This window comes from Taudactylus pleione, unplaced genomic scaffold (assembly GCF_031769625.1).
Source record: "Taudactylus pleione unplaced genomic scaffold, aTauple2 ptg000454l, whole genome shotgun sequence".
In the NCBI taxonomy this organism is placed as follows: domain Eukaryota; kingdom Metazoa; phylum Chordata; class Amphibia; order Anura; family Myobatrachidae; genus Taudactylus; species Taudactylus pleione.
The window spans coordinates 535,991-551,766 of record NW_028284856.1 but is presented as its reverse complement, the minus strand read 5'-3'; the positions used below and the strand labels follow the sequence as shown (position 1 = coordinate 551,766).

The window sequence follows — 15,776 nt, the reverse complement described above, 5'->3', positions numbered from 1 at the left end:
CTTGGGGCCCGGTACACTGAAAGCACTGGGCCCCCCCTCAACAGATCCCCCCACCCACCCTCGACTCTCGCACCCACACATCCCTCCGTTGCATGTGACAACGGTCCTTTAAACCTTCCACAAAGCTCTTACTATCTGAGGCCATGCAGAGATAAAAACAAATCTTCCATGAGGAAAACATGCGGCGCAAGTGCTTTACACGCTTGACTGAGTTTATTTCATATATATATATATCAGAAACGGTAGTCTAGGAACTGGCGCTTCCTGATATTACTTTGAATAGTCAATTGGTGTTCAAAAAGAAAGTGTCCTTTTTTATAGTTCAAAAATAGCAATACACTTCTCCAACAGATAAGGGATGGCTGCTTTTTTCCCAAGGTGCTGATTTAGGCCAACAGCTAGGTGAATCTAAAAAATGGGAGAGAGGAAAAAGGCGCCTGATAGTGTAATATATTTAGTAGAAAATACTGGACATGTAACAAAATGAATCTTATATGCGTACCAGATTTTTTTAAGATGAACTGGTAGATCGATTCCAATTATGAGTATTCCAATAAATCCAAAAAAGTGACCCGTGCAATAAATATTTGTAAAAATGTGGATATAGATGATGTATTAAAAAATATATATAGAATTAATAAATAATAAATATGAAGTGTGTATATAAAAAATGTTTAATAGAATATAGGGGACAAAAGGGATCTATAAAAAAGGGGGGGTTTACAAAAGATACAGTACCATATACAGGGAGGTAATACTTAAAAAAATCCATAAAACTTAGCTGAAAAATAAAGAGTCCAGTAAAGTGCTCATGCAGAAGCTCCAATGGCTGTCTGTTGCTTAGTCCATATACTGGTGGGTGGAGGAGGTCCCAACGCGTTTCGTCTCTTTCAGACTTCTTCAAGGGGAGCAGGAGTTGTGAGACATAGCACATCATGGTCCGTTTATATAGTAGTATACACTATGTTTAATTAATTAAATAATTCAATTGTCATTCGGATCGTAACCGGAAGTTAGTTATCCGGAAGTTCCGTTTGTGTAAGATTCAATGGAGTCTCAGCAAACATGGCCGAATGCTTAACATACAGACGTCTTTCTAATCATCCTGGCATTTGTTATTAGTAATCCGAATGGAGGTTCCACTGTGACACGCACATGGAACGCACTCCCGGAAATGTTATTAGTCATTGGGACCTCCTCCACCCACCAGTATATGGACTAAGCAACAGACAGCCATTGGAGCTTCTGCATGAGCACTATACTGGACTCTTTATTTTTCAGCTAAGTTTTATGGATTTTTTTTAAGTATTACCTCCCTGTATATGGTACTGTATCTTTTGTAAACCCCCCCTTTTTTATAGATCCCTTTTGTCCCCTATATTCTATTAAACATTTTTTATATACACACTTCATATTTATTATTTATTAATTCTATATATATTTTTTAATACATCATCTATATCCACATTTTTTATTAATATTTATTGCACGGGTCACTTTCTTGGATTTATTGGAATACTCATAATTGGAATCGATCTACCAGTTCATCTTAAAAAAATCTGGTACGCATATAAGATTCATTTTGTTACATGTCCAGTATTTTCTACTAAATATATCACACTATCAGGCGCCTTTTTCCTCTCTCCCATATTTTTTATATATATATATATATATATATATATATATATATATATACATATATATATATATATAATATACAGGTTGAGTCTCCCATATCCAAAATGCTTGGGACCAGGGGTATTTTGGATAACGGAATATTACGTATTTTGGAATAATTGCATATCATAATGAAATATCTTGGGAATGGGACCCCAATATACACACAGAATGCATATATGTGTTATATGCACCTTATACACATAGCCTGCAGCTCATTTTATACAATATTTTAAATAATTTTGTGGCTCAAGCAAAGTTTGTGTACATACATGAAATTATTTTATGTTTCATTTACACCCTATGCACACAGCCTGAAGGTCATTTTATACCATATTTTTAATAATTTGTGCCTTAGACAAAGTTTGTGTACATTGAACCATCAAAAATCAAAGGTTTTATTATCTCAGTCATGCCAAAATTATTCCGTAATTCGGAATATTCCGTATTTCGGAATACTTGGATATGGGAGACTCAACCTGTATATATATATATGTGTATGTGCTATATATATATATATATATATATATATATATATATTTGTGTATGTGCTATATATGTAGCAACACAGCATATTTATTTGGAATAATATACAAATGCTTTGTAACTTACCATTCTATGCAGGATGAGGTTGCTGACAGTCAGTGTTACTCTGCCTCATAAAGTTGGACTAGGGAGGGTGTCTGCTGAAATTGCTTGAAATTGTGCCCAGCGGCAGGTGATAGGCAGCGGTTCCATTCTGCCCTCTTGCTAGGCTGCCGCTGCCCGTGTTCCTCCCAGTCCCTGCTGCTCTCTTTAGCGGTGTCCGCGGCGGCAGGGACAGACCAGGGAAGGGCTGGCGCAGCGTCACGTGTGATGACGTTGCGCCGTCATCAGAGCCGAGCCACACCAGATTATAGGGCTGGGGGGGGGTAACTGCAGGAGGCACTTGATTTTTTATTTTTTGTTCCATTTGCGGTGCTCATGATGGCCAGCCTTTAATTCATTTAATTAATCAATTGAGGTAGTCCCAATTATGTGCCACGACCCCTCCGAACCTCGGGACCCCTCTGAGCCTTGGGACCCAGGATGGGGCCTGCTTGCTGATATAGTAGTACATCTGACTGTGTGTACGAATGACACGCCGACCACCCGTACACTTGCTTCAGGGACCGCCAGTGACTGACATCTCAACTGGCGGGCAACTTTAAATGCCTTCCTAGTTGTGATGTCAGCACAGACACATCGAGCAGCAGATTGGTAAGTGTGTATTGGCCTACCAATGAACCGCTTGGTCTGTGGATCACCCAGGTGCAGAGCCTTGGTCTGTGGATCGCCCAGGGGCCAGTTGTGTACCCAGCCTTAGATGCAATGAGGGCAGGAAATTTCAATAGTTTCCAGGATAGTGCTGACCAATCTTCCCTCTGAACTGAGCTTTCAAGCATTCAATGCTTAATCTAATAAGAACTCCTCACTTTATTCCAGTGGAAATTCTAGTTTGAAATGTCTTCATGATTAATAATTTAATCTTAATTTAAACGACTGGTTCTTGTAGTCATTGATCCTCATGTTTGATTGAGATTGTTCCTCAAGTCTTGATCTACAGTGGACCAGTAACTTGGAGATTTCCACAGGAAACTGGTGGCTTTTCATTTTTCCCATCATATTACAGGCAAAGTGTAAAGTTTGTGCTTTCTATACAATGCCTGGACTGTTCTTATGCAAAATTTGAATACACATTTTAGTTAAAAAAAACAAGGCTCTTCGTGCATGAAATGTACACTTACAGTAGCAGTGATAGTATGGAAAATGTAGGTGAATGGAATTTAATGGTTTTACATTTAAAACAGTAGAAGAAGTTGCAGTACGGTATTTTCAAGACACAAATATGACACTAAAATAGTTGGATAACTATTGATAAAGAACTGGAGAGGGCACATTTAATTCTGTAAACTTGGACTGCAATGCCCCAGTGATATACATCATCGCTGGGCTCCACAGCTCAGTAAAGCGGGGTTAGTAACATTGCTGTAAAAGGGAGCATGGTGGTTATCTTAGTGCACATTTGTTCTTAGTTTACAATTTTGTCATACACATTTTTGAGTGTTCCAAGATGCCTTTAAATGTTAAATCAATGTATATTATGGGTTTAGTGACTACAGGATCTGTTTACTAATATATGGCTATAGGGCTGGTCTGTTTTAGTAAACTACTGATTACCATGATTTACCATAATAAGCTCATGGAAGCAGCTAAGCAAACTCAACGATACGGACCTGGAGTGTTAATAGTTGACTGCCCAATTTGCTTGCCTGTTTCCAGGGATCAGCATATATGTGAATAGACTAGCCCCATGCTTAAATATGCTTCCTTATCCTTTGCATGGGAAAACTTTCATCAATGAGAAATTGCAAATCTATTTTTGGGAAAAGCTCTATCTTCAGCGAAAATACCTATTTTTGTCAGAGATAAGGTTGTTGTTTTTTTTGTCCTTAATGATTAGAGTACTATATCTAGCATCTAGCCAGATGACCTTCATGGCCCCTCGCCTTTAATCTCTCTAGATTGAAACTGAGTCACAAAATAACACAGGAAACTAACATGTGTCTGACCCTGGAGAGACGGCGAAAATGTTCTCAAATGATCTCAATCTCTGTTCCGTTTGATCAGTTTTGTTTGGTTTATTTAATCACAGATACCAGCCTAAACCAGTGCCTCACCAAGATTAACCGAATGGATATTGTTCATCTTATGGAAACCTGTATCAAAGAGCCTATGCTACATCATGCCAACCGCACATATGCTGATATAGAGCAAACAATTACACTGGACCACAGTGAAGGTAACCAGCTGCAATAGCTGATAAGTCGCAGATAAACATAAATGTATCCTTGTTGATTGTATTCTCAATTACATGTGTGTCTACAAGCAATATGAGTTTGTTCTGCAAAGAAAGGTAGGGTGAGATGAGCAAAATGGAACTGGCGTTGTCAGTGGCAATTGTATGATTTTCAAGCTAGGCAGTTAAAAAAAAATGTAATTAAAAAAAAATGTATAATTTGTATTTTCTTGTGAGCTGAGGTTTTCAGCTCAGTGTGAAAATATAGGAGCCACGTACCTACATTTCCTATTCACCACAGTAGTTGTATAACAGTAATCCATGGCCGCTGTTACTTTCAGAATCCAGTGAACTCTTTAACCAATTCTGACTTAGCATCAATGCTTACAGGAGTTTGTGTTACAATAACCTCTGTGGTTATGCTGATTTTTTCTTTGCCTTAATTTGTAATGTCTGAATCAGGCTTGTTACTAAGCACTCTTTATGAACAAACATTTGCTTATTTTGAAAAAGTTGATGGGAGATTAAACGTTTAATTAGATTTATGTATTGCACCCCAGTTGCTGCACAATAGTTGAGACTGAATAGTCCTAGTTTAAGAGGGGATCAGCCCCACATGGTGTCTCTTATTTAGTAGGATAATAATGCAGAAAAAAAGGTGTGTGCTCTGGGAATTTGCTGCTGCGGAAAAGCTTATCATTCTGTTCTAAGATGTTTACTTCCAGGATTAGTGACTATTTTGTAACGAATAAAACTTTTGAATTTATGTTCTCAGGTTTTTCTGCTCTTCAGGATGAATTCTGTAGCCCACAGAAGAAGACTATTGTTGTTCATTCAGATTCTCGAGGTAGCGAGAGAGGGGAACACCCTCCTCTAGTGTCTGAGGAGGACGTTTCAATCAGCTACTCATCCTTCCATGAAAGCTCCAAAGATGACAAGTCTGTAGCGGAAATGATCCGACAACTGCAGAAAGAAAAAGTGGAAGCAGAGTTCTCAGGAGAGTCACACGGATTATCAAGGGCCTTATCTTCTGAGGAAGAATATCTGTAAGATTCATCTGTTGGAAATAGACCAAGTTATTTTCGGATGTGTCATAGAATGCATTGCACTTACCACAGACTGCTATAGTTTTTCTATGTACTTAAATTCCCCATCTTCTATCCTATTACAATAACAGGATGCAGTCAATATCAATAGTTGGGATGACGGCACTTAGAATGCCGGCGGCGGAATCCCGACCGCCGGCATCCCACCAGTAAATTCTAGGGTTAGGGATTAGGGTTAGCCACTAGGGGAATGGTTAGTGTTAGGCACTAAGGGGAGAGGGTTAGGTTTAGGGTGTGGGAAGGGGGAGGTTAGCTTTAGGCACCAGAGAGGGAGGGTTAGGGGTAGAGTTAGGGAGAGGTTTAGGATACTGACTGACAAGTGTCCGTATCCTAAGCCTGTCTGGATGCCGGCATTGGCATTCTGACTGCCAGGATCCCGAGCACCAGCATGCCGTACCCAACCCCTAATAGCATGTACTTCATAGAAATGAATGGACCAATTAACATTATTATATACCAGTAAAGGGAATTGGCATATGCCGGGTCAACTCAGTCTGTCCACTGCTCTGCTGCTGCCACCTCCCTGCCCTCTGCTCTGCCTCCCCCTCCCTACACTATATACTTTCCCTGCGGCTAAGGTCAGTCCTATTCTGACACAGTGGAGGGCAGCCATTGGAGGGGCTGTGCGTGCCCCGACTTACACTGAGTATGCATATAGGAAACAGGACAGACTTCAACAGTTTATTATATAGATAATAATAAGCAAAATGCAGTTGGTTGGTAGCAACTTCTTACAAAAAGTTAACTAAATATGTAAAATTAGAAAGATTATGTGAAGATAAGCAAGTGGGAAGATATATTAATAGCTGTATGGGAATATATATTCATAGTTGTATAGAAATAGATGTTACTAGTGGGAAGAGGGAGGTAATATTGCAGTTTTATATGTCACTGGTTAGATCACTCCCTCACTGTTGTGTACAGTTATATAGGCCCTATCTACATAAAATAAAAATGTAATAGGATACTAAAATAATGCAAGGGAGGCATACTATTCTGTATCAGGAAAAAGAGTAACATGTACAAGTTAGAGGAAGTCCAGATACATAAGGGTACATAAGGGGTATAGAAACAAAACAGTCTCTATATGACCAAGTAATATACAATAAAGAAAGTGACACAAAACAGTAGATCAGAGACTAATAGGAAGGCAGTATTTTCAAAAAGAAGCTTTCTAATACAAGGGGATACATTGCAAAATTGCAGGGTGATAGACAAAAAAGTTAATATATTCTAATTTCTTTACATAATGGCTGACAGGTCCATACATTAATCAACCAGTAGATATCATGGGGACTTAAGTAGTAAAAAAGTTAAAGCATGCATGCGACACAGATATTGGTATATGTAAATATGATACACATATACAAAACAGGCAAGCTAGATGCATCTATGGCTACCCTTTCTAGCCTCAAATTCATTGACAAATTTCATTTAATAAATTATCGCTATCCCAGGTCCAGTTCCCAATAAAATGAAAATACTGCAGGCAGAATCAAGCTATTGTTATGGCATAACCCGCTTCTCGACGTCGTCACCGACCTATACAGCTCAGTGCACTCAGCAATGACTTACAATATCAGAGTATTGCAGAAGAAACTATAGGAAGGGTCCATTAAAGGAGGATGAGATACAGTGGTAATTCATGTGGTCTAGGTACAGCTACTAATATAGCACAAAGTTCAATGAACAAGCCAGGGAAGTTAGAGGACAAGAGCTGTATCCAGTTAATAAGCCAAGACCAGGGCAGGTAGTGGACAAGAATGGAATCCATTTAATAATGAAGTTAGGACAAGAGACATAAGCAGAATCAAAAGATAAACTGGTTCAGAACAAAGACATACTAACAGGAAAGCTGATTCAGCACACCTGGTCAGCAGAAACAATTATCAGTATGTAGTAACAAACAGTATGTAGTGCCAATGGTGTAAGGGCTGAGGAACCAGCCTCCTGCTAAAGAGAGCAGTGGTACCTGTGCAGAGAGGCAGCCTTGGAGAAGAGAGGAGACTGTCTGCTATTTCCTACAGCAGCAACTGGCACTGAAGTATGGCGAGACTGCCACTGATTTTAATTTTAACATTGCATTGCTAGATAAGTATGTGTGTATTAAAATGTATAACTTTATTATCTTTCATTTATGTTTTTGCATTTATATCACAATATAACTTCATTGTAGTATATGTTTTATTACACACACAAGCCTAAAAATATTTATTATATCTAAGAAGCCAATGGTACTGTATAGTCAAAATATTAGGACCAAACCACCATTTTTTCATCTCTGAATATTTGTTGTGTGATGTGTTACTTATGGTTACGACAAGTAAAATATTAGAAGTTATTTGAATTTTGAAATCTAAATATGCCAATAAATACACGCTGACATACTCTCTTTGCAGCGTTACATCTCCTGATTTAGAAAACAAATTGCCGGAGGCAACGGACAACTCCCTGTGCTGCAAAGAAATCCCTCAGTCTCCTCAGGGGACATATGAAGAGCTTGGTAGGCCTTGTACGGAGACTCCTGTGTCCGATCAGCATAGTGATTCTCCCATTGTGCAAGAACCAGATGATTTATCAGAGCAGGAAGACCGTGGTGCAAGCAAAAATGACCTCTTCATAGAGGAATCACCGGACGAGCATGCAGACAAACTGGGAAGCGTTTCTGAGTACAAGTCATTGGATTCATTTGAAAAGGTAAAGCATTACTAACAGTTTGGGTTGTTGTAAAACTGCAAATGGCAGTTTTACAACAAACGGGGAATATTTAAAGTATATTTGTGTATATTTAAAATATACTTGCTGCCTGCACAAAGTGGAGGCCAGCATTTTGTGAGCTCAAATTAAAAAAGTCTTATGGATGTGGCTTGTTCCTAGTGAGTTCATAGGCTACATTAATTAGAACACTGGTTCAGCATACAAAATGGCTGCTCCCTTTGGGGCTTATGTAGTTTTGGATGCATATGTATTGTAAATGTACACAGGGAAAAATGCACATGTTCATCACAAGCTGGGTTCAGCTCAAATACAGTACAATTTAGGATGGTGTAAAGATAAAGAAGAGATGTAGCTGGTCGGTGTTAATAGCAAATGCTGAAGTCGCATTACCCTATTTGTACAGTATTAAAAATAATAAAGTGTCATATTTATTTATTATCAGTTACTTATACAGTGCTAGCATATTCCATTGCTCTTTACAATTGGGAATGGAACAAGACTGGGTCATATACACAAAATATTGTAATAGTGTTATTTATAAATGTGAAATACATTTTCCATATAAAATGGAACTAATTGCAGACACATATACAAATTAAATTAAATATAGTTACATGACATAGTTAAATTGAATACAAACGGAAGTTGTTTTCACCTTTAAACATCCAATGTCAATCTTCATTTCTTCAGTAGACCAAACAGAATTGACAAATGGTATTGCAAAGAGACATCTGTGACTTCATATAATACAGTTACCTTGCTAATGAATGAAGTACTAAGTATCAGCTGCGGGGGTCAATACGTAATTAGCCTTTCAGAAGTGGCTAGATATTGCTGCTGTTAGTCATTATCATGGTCTCATATTGTTGCTCTAGCGCCTGTAAGAGATACATCTCCAGATAGGTATACCCACACATGTGTCCACATCTAATTGTGTCACATTTACGTGAACACGCTTCCCTGTCCTTTCCCCCCCGTGATCCTTCTCTCTAGGTGGTATGTTTACTAAAGGTTGATTTTAATTGATTCAAATCTATTTATATCGATCAATATTGATGCTGTGTTTCTTGGGGCTAAATCACACATTTACTAACAGACAAGTTTTGATTTGGTTTTTTAAGTGTTAGTAAATGTGTGATATAGCCCAGAAACACAATATTGATGTTGATCAATTTAGATCGATTAAAATCGACCTTTAGTAAATAGACCCCTAGGTGTAAAGAGACATAAGTCAATGCAAAAGTGTACACATGGACATATGCATAAGTATTTTCTTATGTGCATGTACAGTATGAAAATGCTCATTTTATACACATAAAAACAGACATACAACAAAGTGTAAATGAGCCCCTCTGTGTGTAGATGACCTGTACATTATAATTGAATCCCTGCAGTTTAGTAGCAATATCAATTCTAATGAAAACAATATTCTATCACACTCAAATAAATGTATTGTTCATAACATATAAATATATATAGTCAGTTTTTTACAGGCAGCACTCCACAGAAAAAAAGGACAACAAAGTCAGCGTTAACAGCAAGGCCTTGATGAAAGATATATATATATATCTCATGATGTATTAGCAGAATGTGGAATTGTATCTTCAGGAAAGGTTTATTTATGCTACATGATTCATTTTATTCAAGCCTTGGGCCTTAGCTCAGTTATTACTCTCATAAACATTCCAATAGCAATGTCACAATACCCACAATGCATGGGAAATAGCTGGTTTATATATATTCTTCATCTAGGATACCAGATGCAATGTTACATTCACTAAACTACACAGGGAAGGATGACACCTATTTTAGTCTGACATACAGTGCATCTGGAAAGTATTCACAACGCTTAACTTTTTCCACATTTTGTTATGTTACAGCCTTATTCCAAAATGGAATAACTTCATTTTTGTCCTCAAAATTTTACACACAATACCTCATAATGACAACGTATAAAGAGTTTATTTGAGATTTTTGCAAATTTAATTATAAAAAAAACAGAGACATCGTGGATGAAACCCTTCTCCAGAGCGCTTTTGACCTCAAACTGGGGCGGCGGTTCATCTTTCAGCAGGACAACGACCCTAAGCACACAGCCAAGATATCAAAGGAGTGGCTTCAGGACAACTCTGTGAATGTCCTTGAGTGGCCCAGCCAGAGCCCAGACTTGAATCCGATTGAACATCTCTGGAGAGATCTGAAAATGGCTGTGCACCGACACTTCCCATCCAACCTGATGGAGCTTGAGAGGTGCTGCAAAGAGGAATGGGCGAAACTGCCCAAAGATAGGTGGGCCGAGCTTGTGGCATCATATTCAAAAAGACTTGAGGCTGTAATTGCTGCCAAAGGTGCATCAACAAAGTATTGAGCAAAGGCTGTGAATACTTATGTACATGTGATTTTTAGTTTCTGGTTTTTTTTATAAAAATTGCAAAAATCTCAAAAAAACTTTTTACACGTTGTCATTATGGGGTATTGTGTGTAGAATTTTGAGGTAAAAAATGAATTTATTCCATTTTGGAATAAGGCTGTAACATAACAAAATGTGGAAAAAGTGAAGCGCTGTGAATACTTTCCGGATGCACTGTTTTAAAGCTCCAAACCTCTATAACTGAGTAGTGTTACATAATGAATTCAACATTAAAATGGGGAACAAAAAGGTAAAATTATTTGTACATTCCATAAAATGTTTTAACTGAAAAACTCTTTTTAGTCCATCTACTGTATGTATAGAAATGAAACCAGTGCACTTTGCTGTGCAATTCAAGTAGTTACAGCTATGTTGGAAATGGAAAGTGGTCCAACTTCTGTCCCATTTAGAAGTAGTTGTAGCATTGCAAACTGACAACTCCCATCTGCTCTTACTTGCATTATGCAGCACATCAAGCTGTTGTCCTCTTATTTTCCCCTCACTTGCATTCTTTAGGCAGTGGTTTGAGGCATCATTTTCCAGCCATCCTGCAGGTACAGTACATATCACTAGGTGGCTGTTACTGTAAAGAAGCACAATTATTATGCTTGGGAGGAGAGAGGCACCCAGCTTTTTCCTATTACAAATGGCTGTAGACTGTAAACTTCTCTTGAAATGACAGACCTTTTTTTTTTTTTTTAATTATTCAAAACAGTTATATTTTTATAATTGTCGGAACATAGGCCCTCATTCAGAGCCGTACGCTCTGAGCAGAGCGCACGCTCTGAATGAGGGCCGGCCTCCATGAAAATGGAGCGTCCTTCTGGATGCTCGTATAGCTGTGGGTCACCACCCACAGGCTATACGAGCGTGCAGTTTGATGGCCGCGATGGTCGAGACCATCGAATTTGCGAGCCGGAGCCTGCGGTTGAGGTTTTCAACCGCAAGCTCCGGAGTGATTTTAGCTCTATCAGAGCCAAAATCACTCCCACTGACATCACTAGTGATGTCAGTGGGCCGGCTTCTGACGGGAGGCGTTCCCGTGGGAACGCCCCCGTCAGGGAGGCACGCCCCCGGCACGCCTACCAAAGGGGGCGTGCTGTCAATCAACATTGACAGCACGCCCCCTTTGATCGGACACAACGAGCGAAGTACTTTCCTTCGCTCGTCGCGTCTGGCGCATGCGCACGACGGAGCTCCCTCCGTCGTGCGCATGCTCAGTCCAGAACATCGACCCACTTGCGAGCGGACAGCCGCTCGCGAGTGGGTCTGAATCAGGCCCATAATCTACAACTTGGTGACAAGGGTTTCCTCACCTTCAGTTTTAATTTATTAATTTTGATTACTCTGATTATAAGAATTGGAACATATTTTCCGCATATACTGTATGTGAGATTGGTGCTCTTTGCCTAAACTTTTCTTGTGAAATAAATGTTAACCATTGTGATTGACACCTGACAAGTATGCAGCCACAAATTCTTTTTCCTAAATTATGTAGATTTATCCATATGAAACTTGAAGGAAAGAGTGAACCGTATAAATACTTTACAATTTATTATTATTAATTAATCGTTAAACCCCAAGTTTAAGATCATGATTTGAATTAAGAAAACAAGTTTCCGGCAATGTATTTGATGATCTAGTGGCAGTGAACGAGATCTTAAGGAATACAGACAATGTAAGAAAACATTTATTGCTATTGAATGGGCTCAGAATATATATCTTCACGGACCGCCTGCATATTCTAGTTAATCCTGATCACCCTGCCCAGCCTACATATTAATACATAGGTAATATGGTCAGTCTGATGGAAAACGTAGCAAATAGTCTAATAATTTGTTTGTGCTGCTGTTTGACGGAAGCTTATTTTCTATAACGCAATAACTAATGGTAGTTAAATGACAGACATAGTTTATAAGGCAGCCAGATGTATGGGATGGTAAATAGAGTACTGCTTCCATGCCTCCACCAGGAGCTAGCAGAGGAGCTAGGTGAGCTAGAGGCCAACTCAGATGAGGACGAGATGGTAACTACCAGGGTCGTTCGTCGACGTGTGATTATTCAGGTACAAAGTGTTTACCTCCTGCACGTCCCTGTGCCAGTGGCTGCAAGGTCCTGGCTACATTTGCAGGGGTCATGAGGGGCAAGTAACATGGCTGTATGCATGTTTCCCTTACTAATGCATGTCCAGTTGTTTTACTTCTCTGCACCATCCACTAGTTTCAATACAAAAAAAAGTAGATTGTGAGCTTCATGACCTCACCTTCAAAAGTCCAGCTAGAAGACCAACATAACGCTGATAGTAGCTCCTCCTGCAATGCAAAGTCACTACTGCACTTTTGTCCAAGGTTCTGTGCATGTACCTAACACTTTATTCTTTTGCAGACTTGATTTTGGAGTTTTGTTGTTAGTTATATTTAGATTTTATTTTGGTATCACTCACCTGTTAATAATAGATACGGTTACCTGTGTGAATAGTAAATCAAGCCTCTTTTTTATTTGATTTATTTAGGCAGACAATATGCCTGACATCCTCCCTGAGACAGTGACTGAAGAGCAGTACACAGATGAGCATGGCCATACTGTAGTAAAAAAGGTACCGTATGTACAAAATAATGTCTCTTAGGTGAATGTAGTCTCTTCTATTGTAAAGGAGGTAAGCGGCACAGACACAGGGAGAGATTTACTAACCAGCGCTTTTAGGTGTGGTTTGCAATCTGCCACCACACATTGGATGCCGATTCCACAGACAAATGGCAGAATTTATTATCTACATATGACCAACTCAATGCTGATTAGCACTGGGCCCATCTTGGTTCTAAGTTCAAATCTTGAGCAAGCAGTTGTGGCCAAACATGTGGCAGTATGCACTGACGACCCATGACTGTTCTTGCATGCTGGTACATGTAGACTTATAACTCCAGCATGCACTTGGACATCAGTGCATAATGTTATTTGCCGTGCCATAAGTGTGCCCTACAAGTTTATTAGCCCGCTAATAAACTATAAAATAGTAGTGTCCCATTTACTGCGTAAATAAAGAATAAAATGTGCCCCTTTGTGTTAAATAAATGAACTGTGAACCATTTTGGAATAAATAAATAATTGTGCTTCTTTTGGAATAAATGAATAAATAAGTGTAACTTGTATATTGAAGTGCATTTTGTTGTGTTTAAGTGTAGCATTAATTGTCTACAATCCAGTGTACCTAGTCTCCTAAAGTCACATCAGGTCATCCTTAAACGTAACTTATTTAAGGACCAGCAACTGAGCATTTTATGCACCATATCCCTAGTTGTGAAAAATCTTCCTACTGGAACTAATTACATTTGTTTTCTTACAGTGTTCTGTAAGAACAAAAATTATTCCTGCACTAGATTCATTAATATATATTAATATTACTTATTTCTTCAAGTCCCACTCTTAATTTGTAACAATTTGTAATTCTAATATAGATTCTATTTATGATTCCAAAGTTAGTCTTATGGGAGTTGCCAATGAATTAATATAAACTTATGTGCAACAAATAAGACCAAGGTTCCTGATTTGTGGCGCACTAGGGACTATTTAATTCATTTTTAATTAATTTTGGCGTATTATTTAAAACATAATCTTTAATAAACCATTTGTAAAATATATTTCACTTAATTGAAATACTTCTAGAAAGTGCAAGAAAAAGGGACGTAGTCGGCATCCTGGCTTGCGAGATGCTGACGGTCTTAATACAGATGCCGAAATCCCAACAGGTCGGGATCCCGGCACCAGTATCCCGACCAGGCATCCCGAAGGTATCGGGGTGCAGGGGGAGGGTAGCGTTAGCTAGTGGGGTTAGGCACTAGGGGGAGAGTTAAGGTTAAGCACTGGGGAGGGAGTGTTAGGTTTAGGGTGTGGGGAGGGGGAGGTTAGGTTTAGGCACTAGAGGGGAGGGTTAGGGTTAGGCATCGGGAAGGGTGGGTTAAGGTAGGGGTTAGAAAATTACTCACCAGTCAGTCCTATGGGTGTCGGGATTCTGGCTGTCGGGATGCCGCTGTCAGTATTCTGATTAGCGGCATCCCGGCAGCTGGGATATCATACCCAACCCAAGAAAAATACTTAGTGAAAATTTAATTTATTCTTCTACAATCAATTTTTTATATTCATATTACAGGTTGAGTCTCCCATATCCAAATATTCCGAATTACGGAATATTCCGAAATACGGAATTTTTTTGGCATGACTCAGATAATGAAACCTTTGATTTTTGATGGTTCAATGTACACAAACTTTGTCTAAGGCACAAATTATTAAAAATATTGTATAAAATTACCTTCAGGCTGTGTGTATAAGGTGTATATGAAACATAAATGAATTTCATTTCTGTACACAAACTTTGTTTGAGCCACAAAATTATTGAAAATATTGTATAAAATTACCTGCAGTGTGTATAAGATATATATAACACATACATGCATTCTGTGTGTATATTTGGGTCCTATTCCCAATATATTTCATTATGGTATGCAATTATTCCAAAATACGGAATATTCCGTTATCCAAAATACCCCTGGTCCCAAGCATTTTGGATATGGGAGACTCAACCTGTACTCTATTTATATGGTTTCCTGGTTTCACCACATATCAATAGCTCTGTTTTTAAGTATTGTTTATTAATGATTATGTTTTAAATAACAAAATTAATTTATTGATCCCTAGTGCACCACAAAATGAGAACTCACTTGATCTGTAACTGTTCAGCTAATGGAGCCAGAGAGCCCTCAGAATAGAGCCCCATGTGTACCATTCTTAAAGACAGTCTCCAGCACTGGAAATTTTGACATGGAACCAGTTGGAGGGACATGTGCGTTCTTGACTTCTAACCAATAGATTCAGAAAGGCCTAGACCCAAAAGCTATAATTAAGGCTGGAGGTATGGCAATGGCTTAGACTTGTTAGACATTATTCTTTAAATGTAAATTCCATGGGTGTTCAGCAAGTTTCATGCGCACAAGAAGTCACATCCCTCATTTTCATGCTAAGTTAAAGTACATGGAATGAGGTTTTGCATCAA

General features: G+C 38.7%; 1 protein-coding gene across 14 annotated transcripts in view; it reads left to right on the top strand.

The window, feature by feature from the left end:
* ANK2 (ankyrin 2) overlaps window positions 1-15,776 on the top strand; it is a 696,877-nt gene that overhangs the window by 650,846 nt on the left and 30,255 nt on the right. For all 14 annotated transcript variants that reach the window (XM_088448313.1, XM_088448312.1, XM_088448319.1 and 11 more), the window contains 5 exons: window positions 4,352-4,498; window positions 5,271-5,541; window positions 8,001-8,298; window positions 12,702-12,794; window positions 13,242-13,325. In XM_088448313.1, coding sequence (XP_088304439.1) covers window positions 4,352-4,498; window positions 5,271-5,541; window positions 8,001-8,298; window positions 12,702-12,794; window positions 13,242-13,325 — 893 coding nt within the window. The remainder of the gene's footprint in view (window positions 1-4,351; window positions 4,499-5,270; window positions 5,542-8,000; window positions 8,299-12,701; window positions 12,795-13,241; window positions 13,326-15,776) is intronic.